This window comes from Ipomoea nil, unplaced genomic scaffold, assembly GCF_001879475.1.
Source record: "Ipomoea nil cultivar Tokyo-kokei standard unplaced genomic scaffold, Asagao_1.1 scaffold0869, whole genome shotgun sequence".
In the NCBI taxonomy this organism is placed as follows: domain Eukaryota; kingdom Viridiplantae; phylum Streptophyta; class Magnoliopsida; order Solanales; family Convolvulaceae; genus Ipomoea; species Ipomoea nil.
In genome coordinates, this window is record NW_017617297.1 from 586,091 (window position 1) to 602,704 (window position 16,614).

The following is a 16,614-nucleotide window of genomic DNA, read 5'->3' on the forward strand; positions in this document are numbered from 1 at the left end:
ATATTATTAAGGCATGAAACTGCAGCATTTCCAGTATCAGAATATGTTCACAAAATTTTTCAAAAAAGATAAGTGCACTACATACTGTGCACTTGATTCCCCTAACACTATAAGAACCACAGGGGCACCACATATATATATATATATATATATATATATATATATATATATATATATATATATATATATATATATAAACGTTGAAATATCTCAGGTTGGTTTTCATATTTGTAACTTATTCATCACTTTCTTCTGAATTATCAAACTGTATCATGCCTCCAACATAGATACCAAATTCAACTGTACAGGCATTGCAAAGAAGGCATCAAATGAGAGCAAGTATTAAGGTGTGTCTTTGAGAACGAGCAACAAAGTTTTGAATCTTACTTGAGTAACATCTCCAGAACCAGAAGACTATAACTAATAACTTCGTCTTGTTCATAACATCCGAGCTCTGGTCCGGACAGAATATCCCGCGGATTCTATCCTTTGAGAACACCTAGCTTCTCCAATGAAGCACGGAGTTCTGAGCTGCTGCATTCTTCAGTTGTCTGGATAACGTTGGGGCTGTTGTAAGGGACGACGTCTGTAAGTGGATAATTCCTATTCGAAAGAAGTTGACTGCTAGAAACACTGCACACTCCTTTCAGTATTACAGCTTTCCTTAGACCTCCAAGCAATCCTTCATAGTCGGTGTCCCCGCTTTCGCCTACAAAGACCACCAACTTTGACAAGTCCATACCCCACCGCAGATACAAGTACCTGAGAACACAATTTCATTAGTTAGTTGAGCGCGTAAATATGAAATATTATTCAGGGTAATCAAGGAGTACTGCCCAGTAAAGAAACAGCAGTAACACGACTGTTTCCAGGAACAACCAAGGGAACTAAAAGGGGCATATGATATACCTGAGTGCTTGGGAACGAGAGGACAACACTGGAATTACATTGATCCTGCTGCCATTTTGACAATAAACGACATGACAACGGAGAGCCTGGATTCTCATCAACTTCCTAAGCTCCTTAACAGAGGGGTCCTGAGAAGTCGAACAAATATCATCCCTTGTAATAACATCTAACAAAATAAACCAGGTTGTCTATAAACACCATCATAATCTACTCATCACTGAAAATAAGGAAGACAGTTTACACCCTATAACAGGTAATGAAGAAAATGAGAGCAACAACATTTTCAAGTAAGCATTCAGGAAAGCTACAAACCCCATGGACAATCACCATATCCAAAATATGAAAGACAGGATGTTCACTTACTCCAGACTTGTGAACTTTAAAAGTATAGCAGTAGTCAGCTGAATTCTTTTCATCTTCAACAATGTGCTCTTCTTTTTCACCCTTCTTATCAGAAATAGAAGCTGCCCAACGCACTAAAGTCTTTCTCAACCCTTCTCCACCCCAGCGGTATTCAATGTGGGAATGGTAGTACAAGTCAACTACAAAAGGATTATCTTCAGAATGGAAAGATGAATAATAAAGATCACCACCACTATTGCAAATGAAAGCATCAAAATCAGTAGGATTCATGCCCTCTGAAATCAGAAAAGAATGCACTTCTGATATATTGAATGCAGTGGCCAATATGAACCCTACGGAGCCTTCCATCCTTTCCGCCTCCACAGCTGCAAAGATCTTTCTCACATTTTCAAATAGACCTGTACTGGCATCACAGTCCACTGCTATAACAAATATCTGCTTCCTTCTCCTCAATGCTGGGAACTTACCAGCACTAGAACTCTGGTCTATTTTATCAATTGAAGTTTTGTGAGTGCCCTTCACACCCTTGGACCAAGCCAAGACAGCATTCTCCAACTTATTCTTTCGATCATCAGGGTCGAACAAATTATCAGAATCCTCATTTTTATCACCATCCAATGAAAATTTTAAATTCAAAGATATATCCTGTATATCCCTCAAGGAATCACTAGGTGACTCTGATTCTGAGTTTTCATCATCATCAGCATTTCTCAGCCAACATGGCTGCCTTGGCTTGCAACCTGCTATTCGAGAAAGATAAGTTTTACAATGCTCTGGCCATGAGAAAAGATGGATGTTTTTCAATCCATTTGCCCTGCATTTAGCCCACAGGTGCTTGTCTGCAACCAGTTTCAAAAGAGCATCAGCTATAGCATGCTGATCATGGGGATCAACAAGGAGACCATTGTCAAGAACCTGCAAAAGAAATAAACACACTCGAAAATCTGATCTGTAGAATATTTGTTTAACAGTATACATTCTCAGGACAGACAAACAGAAATTTACCCTATGTATATCAACAGGCCCACCATTTTTTGTGGCAACAATAGGGAGACCATGGGCTGCAGCCTGTCCAAAAGGAAAAATGAGTAATTTTATAATGAAATTTCAACAATTAAAGTTTGGTATTGCATTAAAAAAAAAAAAAAAAAAAAAAACAACAACAACAACAACAACAACCAACCTCAATCAAAGTCAGTCCAAAAGGCTCTATAAAAGCTGGATTGATGAAAACACCCTGCCAAAAGCACAGAGGAAACAAATGACTAGACAGCACATATAAAGTGCAATGTAAACATATCCAAAATAAATAAATAATTGTAATAACCACAGTTACCATAGAGCTCTAGAGCATTTGGTCAACTGAATCTTAAAGAGCCATAAAAATATGACCATGGATGTGTGGGTGTTTGGAAAATGTTTAATTTAAACTTTAAAGAGATGAATAAAAGAGATGGAAAACCTTTGTCTTTGCAGCAAGGCGATAGATATCAGGAACCTCAGACTGCTTGTGATGTTTAGGATAAGCCACTTGACCATATAGGTCATACTTATCTATCATCTTCAGTATAGAAAGAAGAACTGATGCATTGGTGCTCGACATTTCATCAATGTTGTCACGGTTACCCATTATTAGAGTCTGCAAAACATAGAGAAAACAGGAATGACGGACTAGCCAGCTAGATCAGCAGTCAGGCAACACAATGCATCAAAATTTTCAGCGAGAATTATTTGGTAAAGTTCAACTTTCAGACTTACCAAATTAGCAAGCTCCCTCAATGGACGACATTCACCAAATGCCTTCACTAAAGTAGTGAGGTTCTTTTTAGGATCAGGCCTGGCAAGGGCAAGAATCATAGGCTTCCTTGGGTTTGAAAAAAAGCGCATTATCTGTAGAAGGCCAGCATTGAATGTTTGAAAGGATGTTAGACCAACCTCATCAGTGTGCATTTTTTGTTGGTTTTTTCAGGTCCATGTAGGAGAGAGGGGGGAAGAGAGAAGAGGAAAAAAGAGGAAAAAAAAAAAAAAAGATAAAACAAATTCTGACAAAAAAGTTTTTTATTTTAAAAAAAAAATTAAATAACATTTACTGCACGCGCCCAGCTGGGTGCAGCAGTTTCCACACGCGACAGTTGCTCTGTTGCTTTCTCTCCTTTCCCCATTTCAGTGGACCCCACAAAAATTTTGATTTTGCAGGAATAAAAACCCCCAAAAAGCTCCCCTTCCCATTAGTTATAAACCCCTCCCCAATTTTTTTTTTTTTTTCAGAAAAAAACCCCCAAGAACCATTTATGGGGATGCTCTTAGAAATTAAGAAAGGGGGATGGAGGATTGCAGTTTAGCTTAGTGGTGAACTAAGTCCCATTTTAGGTATTAGGCATTTAGGCCTAAGTTCAAAATCCATCTCCCACCAGAAGTTCCCCCAAGAAGAAAAAAAAAAAAGTAAAATCAGATGCATTAGCCGAAATCAAACGTTATAGGAAAACATTATCAATACATTGGATAAAGAACAAAGTCAATTAAAACCTCTGTCCAAATATGTGGGTCAGGGGATTTTCCATCTTCAGATCCCTCTGTTTCAAAATCCATATCACCTTCATGCGGAACAATATGATGAAACTCCATCCCAGGTGGAATTACCTACAGGCAGGTGTTGAATATGTCATATGAAGCAATTCAGCAATCACATGCAACAGACTGGAAAAGAGACCTTAAAGTGGCTGGGCCATCTTTACCAGTTATTCTGTGAGTAAAGGATATTAAATTGAGCACTTGGGGAATCAGCACAAAGTACAAATGTTCATGAAAGAGAAAAAACTTAATCCATGGCAGGTAATAGTTAATGTTTCATCCCTCAAATGTTTATGGATAATGCTAGATGCAGACAAATTTTTGTGAACAGACATAGCCTCATTTGATTACCCTAGGAGTTCGACTCACAAGTAACCAATGAATATCAAGAGTTGTAAAGCCACATCAGCATGTGTAAACTTGTGTATAAAACTTTGTAGGCAAATAGCATCTTCCAATGTTTATGGATAAGAAGAATCAGAACGAAACTGGTTTGTTTAATAAGGTCATTCAAGAATTATATGTTTTGAAGTCTTATACAGCTGAACTAAACCTGAACATGTTACTTGAAACAGAGAAAATAAAATCACTTTATCTGCTGCATAATAACTAGTAATTGCCTACTGGCTGAGCAAAACTTCCCCACTATTACTTTCAGTACGAATATTGCACAATAGCCATCCAGAATACATGCTAATCCTCAGTAAATTCTAATTTAAATGCATTAATCTTCATAGTACTCTAAACAAATTATTTTTAAAAATAATTATTACCTCATGTATTCAATTATACTTATTATTAAAAAATAATAAAAATTTAAAAAGGTTTCATAGGATTTGACTGAAAGGTAGCAGTTTGTGGCAAGCACAGTTAGTCTCTCTATCCATAAGCCACTACAGATTACGCTGGGTTCAAGCCTCAAGGAACAAGGAACAGTATATTGAAAACACAAGCTTCCCATCAAAGCAACAGCTAAGGTTTTAATAAATGTGAGAGGAAACAAATACTTACAACCATGCGCGGCATGAACCTGCCATAGCAGCTGACATTACGTTTGATCCTAGCACGAAGCTTACGCTCTAGTATTGGATCAAACCCATCATACAAACGCCACTGCTCATCTATCTCCTGTCTTGTGCTAGTAATGACAATTTCAGAAGCATCAAGAGATAACTCCTCTGCCTCTATCCTACGCATTATTTTATAGGTTGAATTTATCTCATCCTTTGACAATCGACCTTGTCTCAACAGTTGTTCCAACTTATCTCGTCCAAGTGAGTGACCAGTGAAAAGCATTGGTACATTTAAAGCACCTGACAGAAGAGCAGCAGAGTCACCAGCATCTGCATAATGACCATGTATAGCAACAGGCCACACAGCACGCCCACTACCAATTTGCTCCCCTAGAACTTTTGAAATTTGAAGAATGTGGTTAAGAGCACCATCAACAAATTCAGGGATGTAAGGCCACAGGTCTTCTTTAGGAATATATTTATCTCTAGGTCCAAATGGTATACGAATTATATAAGCGCCACTGCTCTCTCCCGTCTCAGTCATCAAGCCTTCAGAATTTAGCGGGGTCAACATTTCTGTGGGTTCACCATAACTCCAGTCAACTTCTGGTGATGAGACTTGTCTAGTAAGCAGGTCAACCCTATATACGCCCGGCATTGAACCTAGAGCTCTTGCAAGTTCTACAACATACTTCACCTGATATAATAATAATAATAATAATAATAATAATTTAAAAAAATAAAAAAAAATAAAAAGAAGAAGGAAAGAAAGGTTACCCATTCTTTTCCTAGAAAAGGTTATAGTATTTCATGTTCCATGCATGAACAAAGATTACAGGATAGAAAGACTAAAAAGTAAAAATGTGTTAAATTATCATGATTAGTAACAACAGTTTTGCAGACATGTAGAGAAATCTACCTGACCACCAGTATCTGAGTCACGCCCAAGCTCCATATTCTCACCCCGTATTAAGCCATGTAAGCTACAAATAACAATAGGATGAGTAACTGGAGAAAGGGAGTACGTTCCAAATAGGAGTAGGGGGATTTTTGCCAGCGTGTGTGCATTTTTTTTTCCTCCTTTTCCTTTTTTTTTTTTTCATTTTGGAGGGGAAGGGGCAGTGATCAGTTTTGATAATTATCACTTCATTCAAAACAATGTGTCAAAGCAATAGTGTAAAGATGGCAGATTTGTTATCAGACAAGTAAAATCATCAATATTCGCTCTTCATATACCAATACCATATTAGAAAATTAATAGCTTTTCAATGATTCCTCATTGACACAAAATTAAGGAAAAAGGTTTATTCCTTACCTTATAAGTACAATATACAACTTCTTCCCCTTTTGTTGATTGGCCCAAGATTCCATTGTCTCAACAGAACTAATTCTAGGCAATCGGCCTTTAATGCTTTCACCATGGGCTGAAATATCACTGATTGCATCCCCTTTCTCACCTTCTGATAGGTCCTCTGACATATCAGCTACTGCCTCTCTGCGACCCCTCTCACGTTCTTGACGACGCTTAGCCAGCCTCTGAGCTTGCTCTCCCTCAAGCTGCATATAGGTATCAATATAAGTGATAATGTAAATTCCTGGGTAGGCACCAATTATACATATTCATTCTACAATTCCACAAAAAGAAAGTCATGTGGTACAGTCTGCTAATTTTGAAATCTATACTAAGAGCAGTACAGGTCAGGCGTGCCAGGACCATTAGCAATAAATAGAAACCCAAAAAACCTTCAGACAAAAACATGTCTATTTGACAGGAACTCATCAGTGACTATTTTTATTCGGAGGAAAAACAAAGCAAAAAAATTTTATTTATCTAATTGGTGCCAAAGAAACTGCATGAAGTCATGATCTAATGATGGGAAAAATGAAGCATGCATATTAAATTAGAAAAAGCTAAACTGCACCTTAGTTAAGCCTTTAGTAATTAACTTTTGTTTCTTAAATGCTCTTAATGAAAAGCAGTGTTGCAAAAATCCCGCTTAGACACCGATTAATCGGCGCCTAGGCGCTAGGCGTTGGCCAACGCCTAGCGTATAGCCATAATCGGTGGTCTAGGCGGCCGACTAGGCTGCCTAAGCACCGCCTAGGCCTCCTAGGCACCAACTAGGTCACCTAGTCGGCCAATTAGCTTTTGTTCCCTTCTTTAAAATGGATTATTTCACTCAAAACGACATCGTTTTGAGCGAAATAACCCTAAATTGTTCAAACTCTAGATTTTTTTAGGTTAATATTTAATATTTTAGTATTAACTATTAAAGTATTAAATAATTTATAATTATCAAGTCTTAAAAAATTAAAAAAAAAATTATTCAAAATTTTTTGAAAACAAAAATACACGGGCGCCTAGGCGCCGATTAATCGCCGCCTAGGCGCCTAGCGATTTTTTCAACTATGATAAAAAGTTCTTTTAAAGATGAAGAACATAACAGTACTGATGTGCATTGCAGAATTCTACAAAACAACAAACCTTTCATCTCTTAACTGCTCTAATGCAAGTTACATCCAAAGAATTAGGCTGAGTAAATTTGTTTGGACTTGCATGTGACAGAAAAAACTCTTATCATAAATAGTGTGCTTCGCTTAATGATGAATAGCTTTCCTTTGATAACAGTATAGGCAATGCCATTTTTTCTGTGTCTGCACCTTTCAATTAGAGGAAGTAAAAGGCACAGCCTAATTTGTTCAGCCTTCAAAAAGCCAGACAGTTTGTGAGGCAGAAATCGTTGTTTTCAGCTCTAATGTCAAGGAATCCAATTTTGTCTCAGCAAATAATTCATACCGCTTCCGATAAAAAAATATATATATGGTAGAAATTAACATTTCTGGTTTCTTTCCCTAATCCCTTTCAAAGTGTGTGTTTTTGTCATCTTCTCTGTTGACCACAGAGGAAAAGGCTGAAAAAATTCTTATAACTGTTGTTTGATAAGTACCAAGCCCTTTATACTAATCAACCAAATATAAGAACTGGGCCACATTTGGAGTACATTTATCAAAAATTACATTAAGAGATCAACGTGTTCTTTTGAGGTGTTTGACAAGCCAAATCGCGTTAAACATAAGGTCACTCGAATTTGATATTTTGATCTTCCATGATTTTGTCCAAGGATAGTTTTGGGTCAAACATGATTTTTACTTTTGAGTCTTGGGCCAAACATGATTTTTGGTGTTGAGAACTACATTATTCTTCCTAAAGTAACCTCATCGAAATAAAGAGAATGTCCTTTAATGCAGATAAATTTGAGATTTCGCATATGATAACCGCATTTGGGAAGGGTGTCACCATACGCATAAATGTAATGAATTATAATTGAGGACTCCCTAGACCATTACCAAGTTGCCAAATTAGCACTAAGCAGAGCAGATGAAATTAGTGTGCAAAACTGAAAGTAAGGTGCCTATCTATCCATGCTAAGAAAACTTTATATTTTTATAATTTATTTATATGTTTTTTTGATAAAATTTTTACTTCATTATTTTTCCAATTTCTCATTACAACAATAATAGAAGCTACAATAGAAACCAAACCCAAAAAGAGAACAAAAAACAAAACAAAACAAAACAAAACAAAAACAAAAACAAAAAGGGAGAGAAAAAAGAAAGAAGCTACTCTTATAATTTATAATTTATCAACCAAAGTAACTTTCAGCTTTGATCCTATGAACTAATTTATAATTTGGAACTTTAGAGTTAATTTTTCAGCTATATCTTATCAACACTTCAAGAGAACACCAATGCATATCCTTCTCCAATCAAAAAACTAATTATTAACTTACATAAAAACTTCTTTTCAGAAAAGGCGAAGAAAAGAAAACCTGTTTTTTCTGGCGAGCCAAATTCCAAATCCGCCAGCACATATTCTCCAGCCTTGTATTCCGCTCTTGGGGGCTCCGAGTTGCTTGTGCCTATCATCCATTACATTCATCCTTCAAATCACAAACAAGTACATATCCAGACAATCACACATACATATATATAGAGAGAGAGAGAGCGTAACATACTCGGACCCAAGAGCGGTGAAGATCGGTCTCATCAAAGCCGGAGACGACTTCCTCGACGAAGTAACGGGTGGGGCTGAACCTGCCCCTCTCCCTCAGTAGCAGCGATGACTTCGCGTCGTCGATCCCCGGCCCGACATCCAATATCGCCTCCAAGTAACTGTTTATCCAATCATTTCCGGCCATTTCCACCACCACCTTACTCCTCCTTCAGATGTGTCTGTATATATAGATATATAATATTGTATATGTTGATTGCAAATTTCAGTTTTACAGCAGAGGAATGGAGATGGTGCGATAAGGCCACTGAAAACCAGAGAGAAAGAGAGAGAGAGAGAGAGTTGTATATTCCAGCAAGCGAGAGAATATGAGGCAAATATATAGGGAGATTAGATTACGGGAAGCGTGATTTCAGACAGCCGTAAAGATTGAAGAGAATTATAAAAATGTCCCAAACTATACAAAAAATTTTAAATCAGTCCTAAGTTCTAATTCCATCTAATAAAATTTTAGTGTTTTTAGGTACTTCTTTACATTTTTTTTTTTAATTAAGACTGTAATAGAAGTCATAACTGAAAGTGTTCATTTGCTTCATCTAAGTATCTAAATGAAGGAGCATGATTAGTATTATTATTTTTAAAAAATTAAAGATGTTAATAGTGCTCTAAGTGAAAAAGTTTATTTTGTTCATTTAGATCTGAAAGGAGCATAAAATGAATAAATTTATTGTTGTTAACAAATTAGGGTTACCATGATAATTATAATTGAAGGAGATGAATGGATGAAGGAGTAATGAAGATGAAGCGATGTCCTTAGATAAAAATGAAGTCAAGCTACCATGATAACAGTTAATTATTTTTTTTCTTAAAATGGTAATAATACTCAAACTCTCAAGGTCAAGTCGGCAAAGAAAGCATGTGATGTTGTAAATACGTCGAAGTATTATCTTCAGTCTTAATATAGGGTCTCGGGTAACTGAATACGAGGTCAGACATTCCTGAGATTAGATATGATTTGGATGAGAGTTCCAAAAGTCTCATGATTTGGAGGAGACACATGCGAGGGTTCGGCATGCATGTTAGCCGTGTATCCTCCATGCACGGGTCATGGCTGTTCAAATGGCCTTACGTAGCTTGAGATTCCTGACAATTGTATTATTATGATATGATCGGGTGGTGCGTGCAACAGGGCTACGTTTGTTTTAAAAAGCTAGAGGCCCAGTGCTCAGGGTTGTTGTCTCAAAGGGACCATCTTTTGATTAGTCTCGGGTCGGGCCAAATTCAAGGCGATCGATCGTGCTCGAGAGTTGATCCTCTCGGTCTCCTATGTAGATACTGAGCACACGTATAATCATACAATAAATTAAATAATATTCCCTATGAGCATGGGAGTATGAAAAGTGCATTATTACTTACACATTGTATGATTTCTATTCAGACAAACAAACACAAACTAGGTAATATTGCAATGAAAGCACATGAATGTAAATGAATGAGAACATGGGAATTTTTAAATTTTTGTGGCCCCGTTCTTGTAAATAAATGACGCCTTATAAAAAACGCAATCTTTAAAACCAATAGCGTAATTTTTTCTAATAATAATAATGAGGTGGTAATATTGTTGTTAATACGATTATCCCCATCGTAAATAAATACTTGGATCGTTGGTTTATTGGTTTAAGGAATTGTGCTCGGGAATAGGTCATAGTGGGTCAGAGTATCCCGAGCATATAGTAATTATGTGGAAAAATGCCAAAAGTCCTTCCTCTCGCACTTAATGCCATATTTATAGGAGAGTAGAGGGAACAGATATCGAAGGCTCGGCATGCGTGACACGTGTTTCCCATACACAGAAGAAGGTCGAAGGCTCCGCTAATTCCTTCACGCGTGCCAAGGTTCCTGATGCCCTCGTTCCTACCGCGATCGGGTTTGACTAAGGGAATGAGATTTCATTTTCTAAGCAAAGAAGCTCGAGTGGTTCGTCCCGACCTAATATGGTCGGGATGACCCCGAAGGTGGGAAACTACTGCCACTAACTAAACTTTTGCTCGGTCCTTCAGAGCAAGTCAGTTACGTTCGGTTAGTTCTAAGATCGGTAAATGCTCAGAAATAATTCCCTTCGACATTCCGTCTAGATACCGAGCAATTATGTGATACCTATCTAGATACCCAAGCAGGCATGTGATATGTACAGGTAATGAGGCCGGTACAGGTAATGAGCCCTATCACCTTTTATAGGAAGTTATTAACAATGGAGTAGTAGGTATTTGTAAAAACATTGTGGTGAATGATTATAGAAATATAGTTTTGAAGTTTTATTCTTTTAAAACTCTCTCTTGAGTTATAGATCATATACAATAAGATCTTGATCAGTCATTTGCTTTCTAGATCAATTCTTTCCCTTCTTTGACCGATCAGACACTTCTAACCAACCACTTGAGAATACCACATAACTCCATCAATATCAAAATAAGTAAGGATTTCATAGCAAAAGAAAAAAAAATTTATTATGTGAAATTAGAAGTTGATGAATAAATACCTTAAGAAATTTTGTACAATCAACAAAACATTTTTGGAATTAATTCAAACTAAAATTATTAAAAATGATTTAAAATTTTGATAATTGTATTGTACTCTCTACAACTCAATGAATAATATTCTTGCCACATATTTTGATTTTATCAAAGAAAAAATCATGATCCAATTTTATTTTATTTTTACCAATCAAAATGTACTACATTAATATGGGCATTATTATGGGGTAAAAAGTGATAGTAGAATATTCAAATAATAAAATAATAGTCAACACCATCTTAGTTGGATTTACCCAATTGTAACATTATATTGTTATAATCTAGTAAAATATTCAAATAATAGTCAATATAGCCCACCTTTAACCATGAAATTTATATGAATTTATGGAAAATTACAAAAGCATGATATGTTTAATTATAAAACTTTATATTAAAGTCATTACATTAAAAAGGAAAATAATGCCAAAAAGCAACTTAAGAAATAACTTTTCTTTCCATTTATTTTTAGTAAAACTTTTCTTTCCATTGTTAAATCTTCAAGTGAATTCCATGTTCTTGAAATGTCAAAATCAGCAATCTCAAAAATAAGTTGTTTTAGTAGGAACAAAAATAGCAAGTAGAAATTAGGAGAATGTCACATTTAATTATTAAAGAAAAATAGAAGGGTTGAAATCTAATTTAGCAAAGTCCAGCCCTCCTTCCCTAATTTCCAGCTTCTAAATAACGGTAAGTGAAAAATATACTCCTATAAAATAAAATTAACGGTGTGAATTTCGTGAACGGTCGAAAGCGAAGAAGAGGCGTAATAAAAGCTAACGGCGTCGTTATATGGAACATGCAATTGTTGGACAGTTGGCTGTTGGCGCCTGTTACTCCCAGATTGTTCCACGTACCCAGATAGGTACCAAAAAATAATATTAAATTTTTGGAGGGGCAAAATAGTAAATTTGTATAAAGTGTGTCCTATTACACACTCAACATAATAATAATTACTTGGGGGTGATTTGACTAAAGCTAGACGAGGGGAAAGAATATAAAATGGATTATTCGTTATTGTGCCTTTTCAGGTTTACCAAACTTTGAGGACAAAAATACCCCCTTCTTTTGGTACTTCTCCTCTATTTTTCTTTTCTTTTTGGTTAATTAATAATTATGGGGTTGGAAATTTGGAATACAATCAAACTTCTCTTTAAAATTTATTGAGCAATTAATTATTTGATATCATTTACCATATTAGGTGTCAACAGTTATGAAAGGTACACAGTTGCGTGGGTCACGATCTAAAAATAACGTTATTTTTTGTATTTTTATTTTTTATTCCACATAACTTGCTGCAACATACATTTTTATAACCAATAATGTACATTATTCTAACTCATAAAATACATTATCTTACCTAAAAAATTTCATTATTCTAAACACATAAAGTACATTATTCTAACACATAAAGTACATTATTCTAACTTATAAAATTCAATGACTTTGTTTTGGACCCTGAACCACACAATAAATTGCAATTAGGTGTTCCACCAATCATTTCAGACGAGGACTATCTTGTCTTATTAAATACAATTAACATATAACCAGCTTGGTTGACGTAAATGACTATATACTCACGTATGTCCCTTAAAAGAAGTCGGGAGTTCAATACATCTCTCGTATAAAAAAATTAATATGACCAGCACTTTGTCTCTTAATTGGATTAGTATGGTATATATGAGCGAGAATTTAGTCTACGTGTGATGCGAGTTTAAAGGTATTTTCTATAATTGGGCATATTCAAAAGAGTGAGGATTAATTTGAGTTAGGCCCATTCAGAATACTTCGTGAGCTAACCAAAAAAAAGAAAAAAAGAATACAATCAATATATCTCATACCAAAAAAGAAAAAAAGAATACAATCAATATATCACATAAATATTATACGTATTGTTCAAAAGACATTTGCATGTATTAGTGAAATTCAAACCATGATAGTTTGTGAAAAGTGTGGCCTATGACTACAAGCATGCTTGAATTTAATATATCCCCGCGTAGTTAAGATAGAGGATTTCTATATAGGAACAAAGAATTAAAAAAAATTGTTTTTTTATTTTCAAAAAAAAAAAAAATTGTTTATATTTTTTTCAAGCGCAGTTACTAGTAAATTAAATGGCGTGTACTTGATAAATATTGTTTTTCTGTAATAACTTGAAAATCTCTAGGAGAAATAGATTTTACTAGAAAATTCTTAATGGCGGAAACAACATATATTTGAGGCAAAATTGTTTATATTCTTCTCCCAAAATGTTGAACTCCCTAATGTCCCCTTTTGTTTATATTCTTCTCCCAAAAGGTTGAACTCCCTAATGTCCCCTCACACTATGCTCTAACATAACATTTGGGAGGATGTAAATTACGGTGACTTAATTGGACAGGACCAAATGTCAGTGTCCAAAGTGGATCTGTCCACTTTGGACATAATCCTCACACTACTGCTTACTGAACCAGTGAATTAAGGGGGGTGTATTCAATCATGACTTTTGTAGAGTTTTAAAGACTTTTAAAATGATAAATTTTAATAAACTTTGATTGACTTTCATAGAGTCGTTTAAAACTTTTTAAAACTTTGTAAGATTCTATAAAAGTCTATATAAAAAACATTCATAGACTTTTATCAACTTTTTATTTTAAAAAGTCTACAAAAGTCATTGAAATTCTAAATTGAATACATCCTTACAAACTTTCAAAGATTTTGATTCTTATCATTTATAATTTTCTTACAAAATATTTATAATATATCATAAAATTCTTCTTATTATATAGTTCTTCACCCACATCAACATTCTCAAGATTATTATTTTTATCCCTAGTATGCTGAGAATTATATGCTAATTATTTATTCTTCAAAAAAAATGCTAATTACTTATATATATATATATATATATATATATATATATATATATATATATATATATATATATATATATATATATATATATATAGATGTGTATTCAAATGAGGACAAGTATATTATAGAGGATTGTGGGGACAAATATAGTGTGTGCCATTAGCCGGTTTGTCGTGTGCATGGCCGAATGTAGTCGTGTGCCACAGTTTGTATGTCGCGTGGTAGATTTGTTAATATATAGAGCCCTGGTTCGAAACCTGATGTTTACATTTATTCTTGTGTGCCATTGTGTATTAAGTTGTGTGCCTGGTATTAATTTGTTGTGTGCCCATTATTTGTCCTCACAGTCCTCTATATATTGTTGTCCTCATTTGAACTCTATATATATATAATTAATAAACATCAACCAAAAAAAAAAAAAAACTATTTCATTAGAAAGTCATAACAATATTAAACAATAAAATTTATAATAAAAGAATTGATCAAATAAAATATTTAAAATAATTACAAGTTCCATAAAATAAAGAAATAATTATATATATATATATATATAATTATACTTGATATATTGCTAGGCATCTATCACGCAAAGTACTATTATTTACAATAGCAATTTGAGACTGCGAACAGCAACAATGAGCTACTGTTTGTAACCCCAAATTGTTATGGCGAACAGTAGTTCGTTATTCGTAGTAACTTGTTGTTAAAAAATGAAAAATATATATTACGAATATAAGCATAAAAAGAATAAAAACAAAATATATAAGTATTTATATGAATATTATGAAACTTATACAAATTTGACAATGAAAATTTTGCTTTGTTCATGTATTTAGAGGGAATTAGAGAAAGTTAGGGATAAAAAATTCATAGAAAAAATAAAAATAAAAATAATATTATTTCAAATTTCTAGATGAAAATTGTAAAGTTTAGGAGAGAGAGAAAAATTAGTAGAGTTTATGTATGAGGAAAATATAGGATAATGAATAAAAAATAATTTTATTGAATTTAGATAGATTTATAAAGTTTAAATAGGGAGAAAAAAAATAGAGTTTTAATAGAGAGAGAAAGCATTTAAAGTTGTAAGAAAGAAAATTTTGAAATATTGGGATTGATGGTTGGATTTCAACTATTTATATTTGAGAAGGGAAAGTCTACAAAAGTCTTAAAATTAAAAAGTCTACAAAAGTTCATAACTTTTTGAATACCACATGACTTTTAAAGACTCTTTAAAAGTCTTAATCGAATACCACACGACTTTTAAATACTCTTTAAAAATCTTGATTGAATACCGTATGACTTTTAAAGACTCTCTAAAAGTTTGAATTGAATACCTCCAAACTTTTAAAGTTTATAAAAGTCTTTAAAACTCTATGAAAGTCATGATTGAATACACCCCCTAAGTCTGTGATGGCAAATTATTTATATTCTTGATGGAGGAGGAGCGTGACATGTCGGATGAGTTTGGAAATTGAAAGTGGCTTAGGTGAATTAAAGGTCTCCTATGATTGGCAAAACATGGACAAATATATATATATATATATGCAGTTGTTAGTAATCCTACATTGCATGTGCACCGTACCTTATCTAGGGTTTCGATCAAGATCGAAAACCTTGATCACCTCTTTCAAAAGTGCGAGAAGGTTTCTACAGTTTTGGAATATAATCACTGCTACCATGAAGCTAAGGACCCTAGCTAGCTCCAACGCCAGAATAGTTGGACCTTCTCAGAATGGCTTCATCATAATCTAGTTAATTTGCAGTATGGATATAGAGATGGAGGAACATGCTTACATGTTCACTCATATATGAGAAGGGATTAGAACAAAAGATTGAGTGGATTAAACATATATCACAGTAGAGAGATTGAGGAGACATTTGGCCATTTGCTAGAGCGCCGCATTGTGTCTATCAGTGATAGGGAGCCGGAAGAAACTTCAATAATTCCAATGGGAAAAGTGATATATAATTCAAATGGAAATATTTTGCTAGAGAATCATCCTCACATGCAACTTGTGAGGAAAAAATTAAGCAATTACAAGAAGACAACGTGAGGATCTTATAGAGCAAAATAAGAAGATCATATATAGAGCATGCAAATTCAAAGGATGGAATCAAAATTTGTTGTATTTAGTGCAAATCCGGAGTGGTTCTAATCAACTGATCCTAATGTGCATAGAGCTGGTAGCCATGAGCAGTGATGTTGGGCTAGATAATGGCCCTGTTTGGTAAAATGGCTGTTAGCTGATAGCTGTTAGTTATTAGCTGATTGTGTTAATTAGAGGGTATAAATAGTTGATAACATTAACTGATTGTAGAAAAG

The 16,614-nt window shown here is 34.4% G+C and overlaps 1 protein-coding gene across 1 annotated transcript; it reads right to left on the bottom strand.

Moving 5' to 3' along the window:
* Positions 1-242: 242 nt before the first annotated feature.
* On the bottom strand, positions 243-9,220 carry LOC109178772 (probable sucrose-phosphate synthase). The gene is made up of 13 exons (XM_019328327.1): positions 8,873-9,220; positions 8,687-8,776; positions 6,172-6,413; positions 5,776-5,839; positions 4,855-5,553; positions 3,799-3,912; positions 3,031-3,162; positions 2,735-2,911; positions 2,456-2,509; positions 2,278-2,340; positions 1,273-2,187; positions 910-1,037; positions 243-762 (listed from the first exon to the last, which is right to left on the bottom strand). The coding sequence occupies exons 1-13, from the start codon at positions 9,053-9,055 to the stop codon at positions 483-485; spliced, it is 3,141 nt and encodes a 1,046-aa protein (XP_019183872.1). The 5' UTR covers positions 9,056-9,220; the 3' UTR covers positions 243-482.
* Between the last annotated feature and the right edge of the window lie 7,394 nt (positions 9,221-16,614).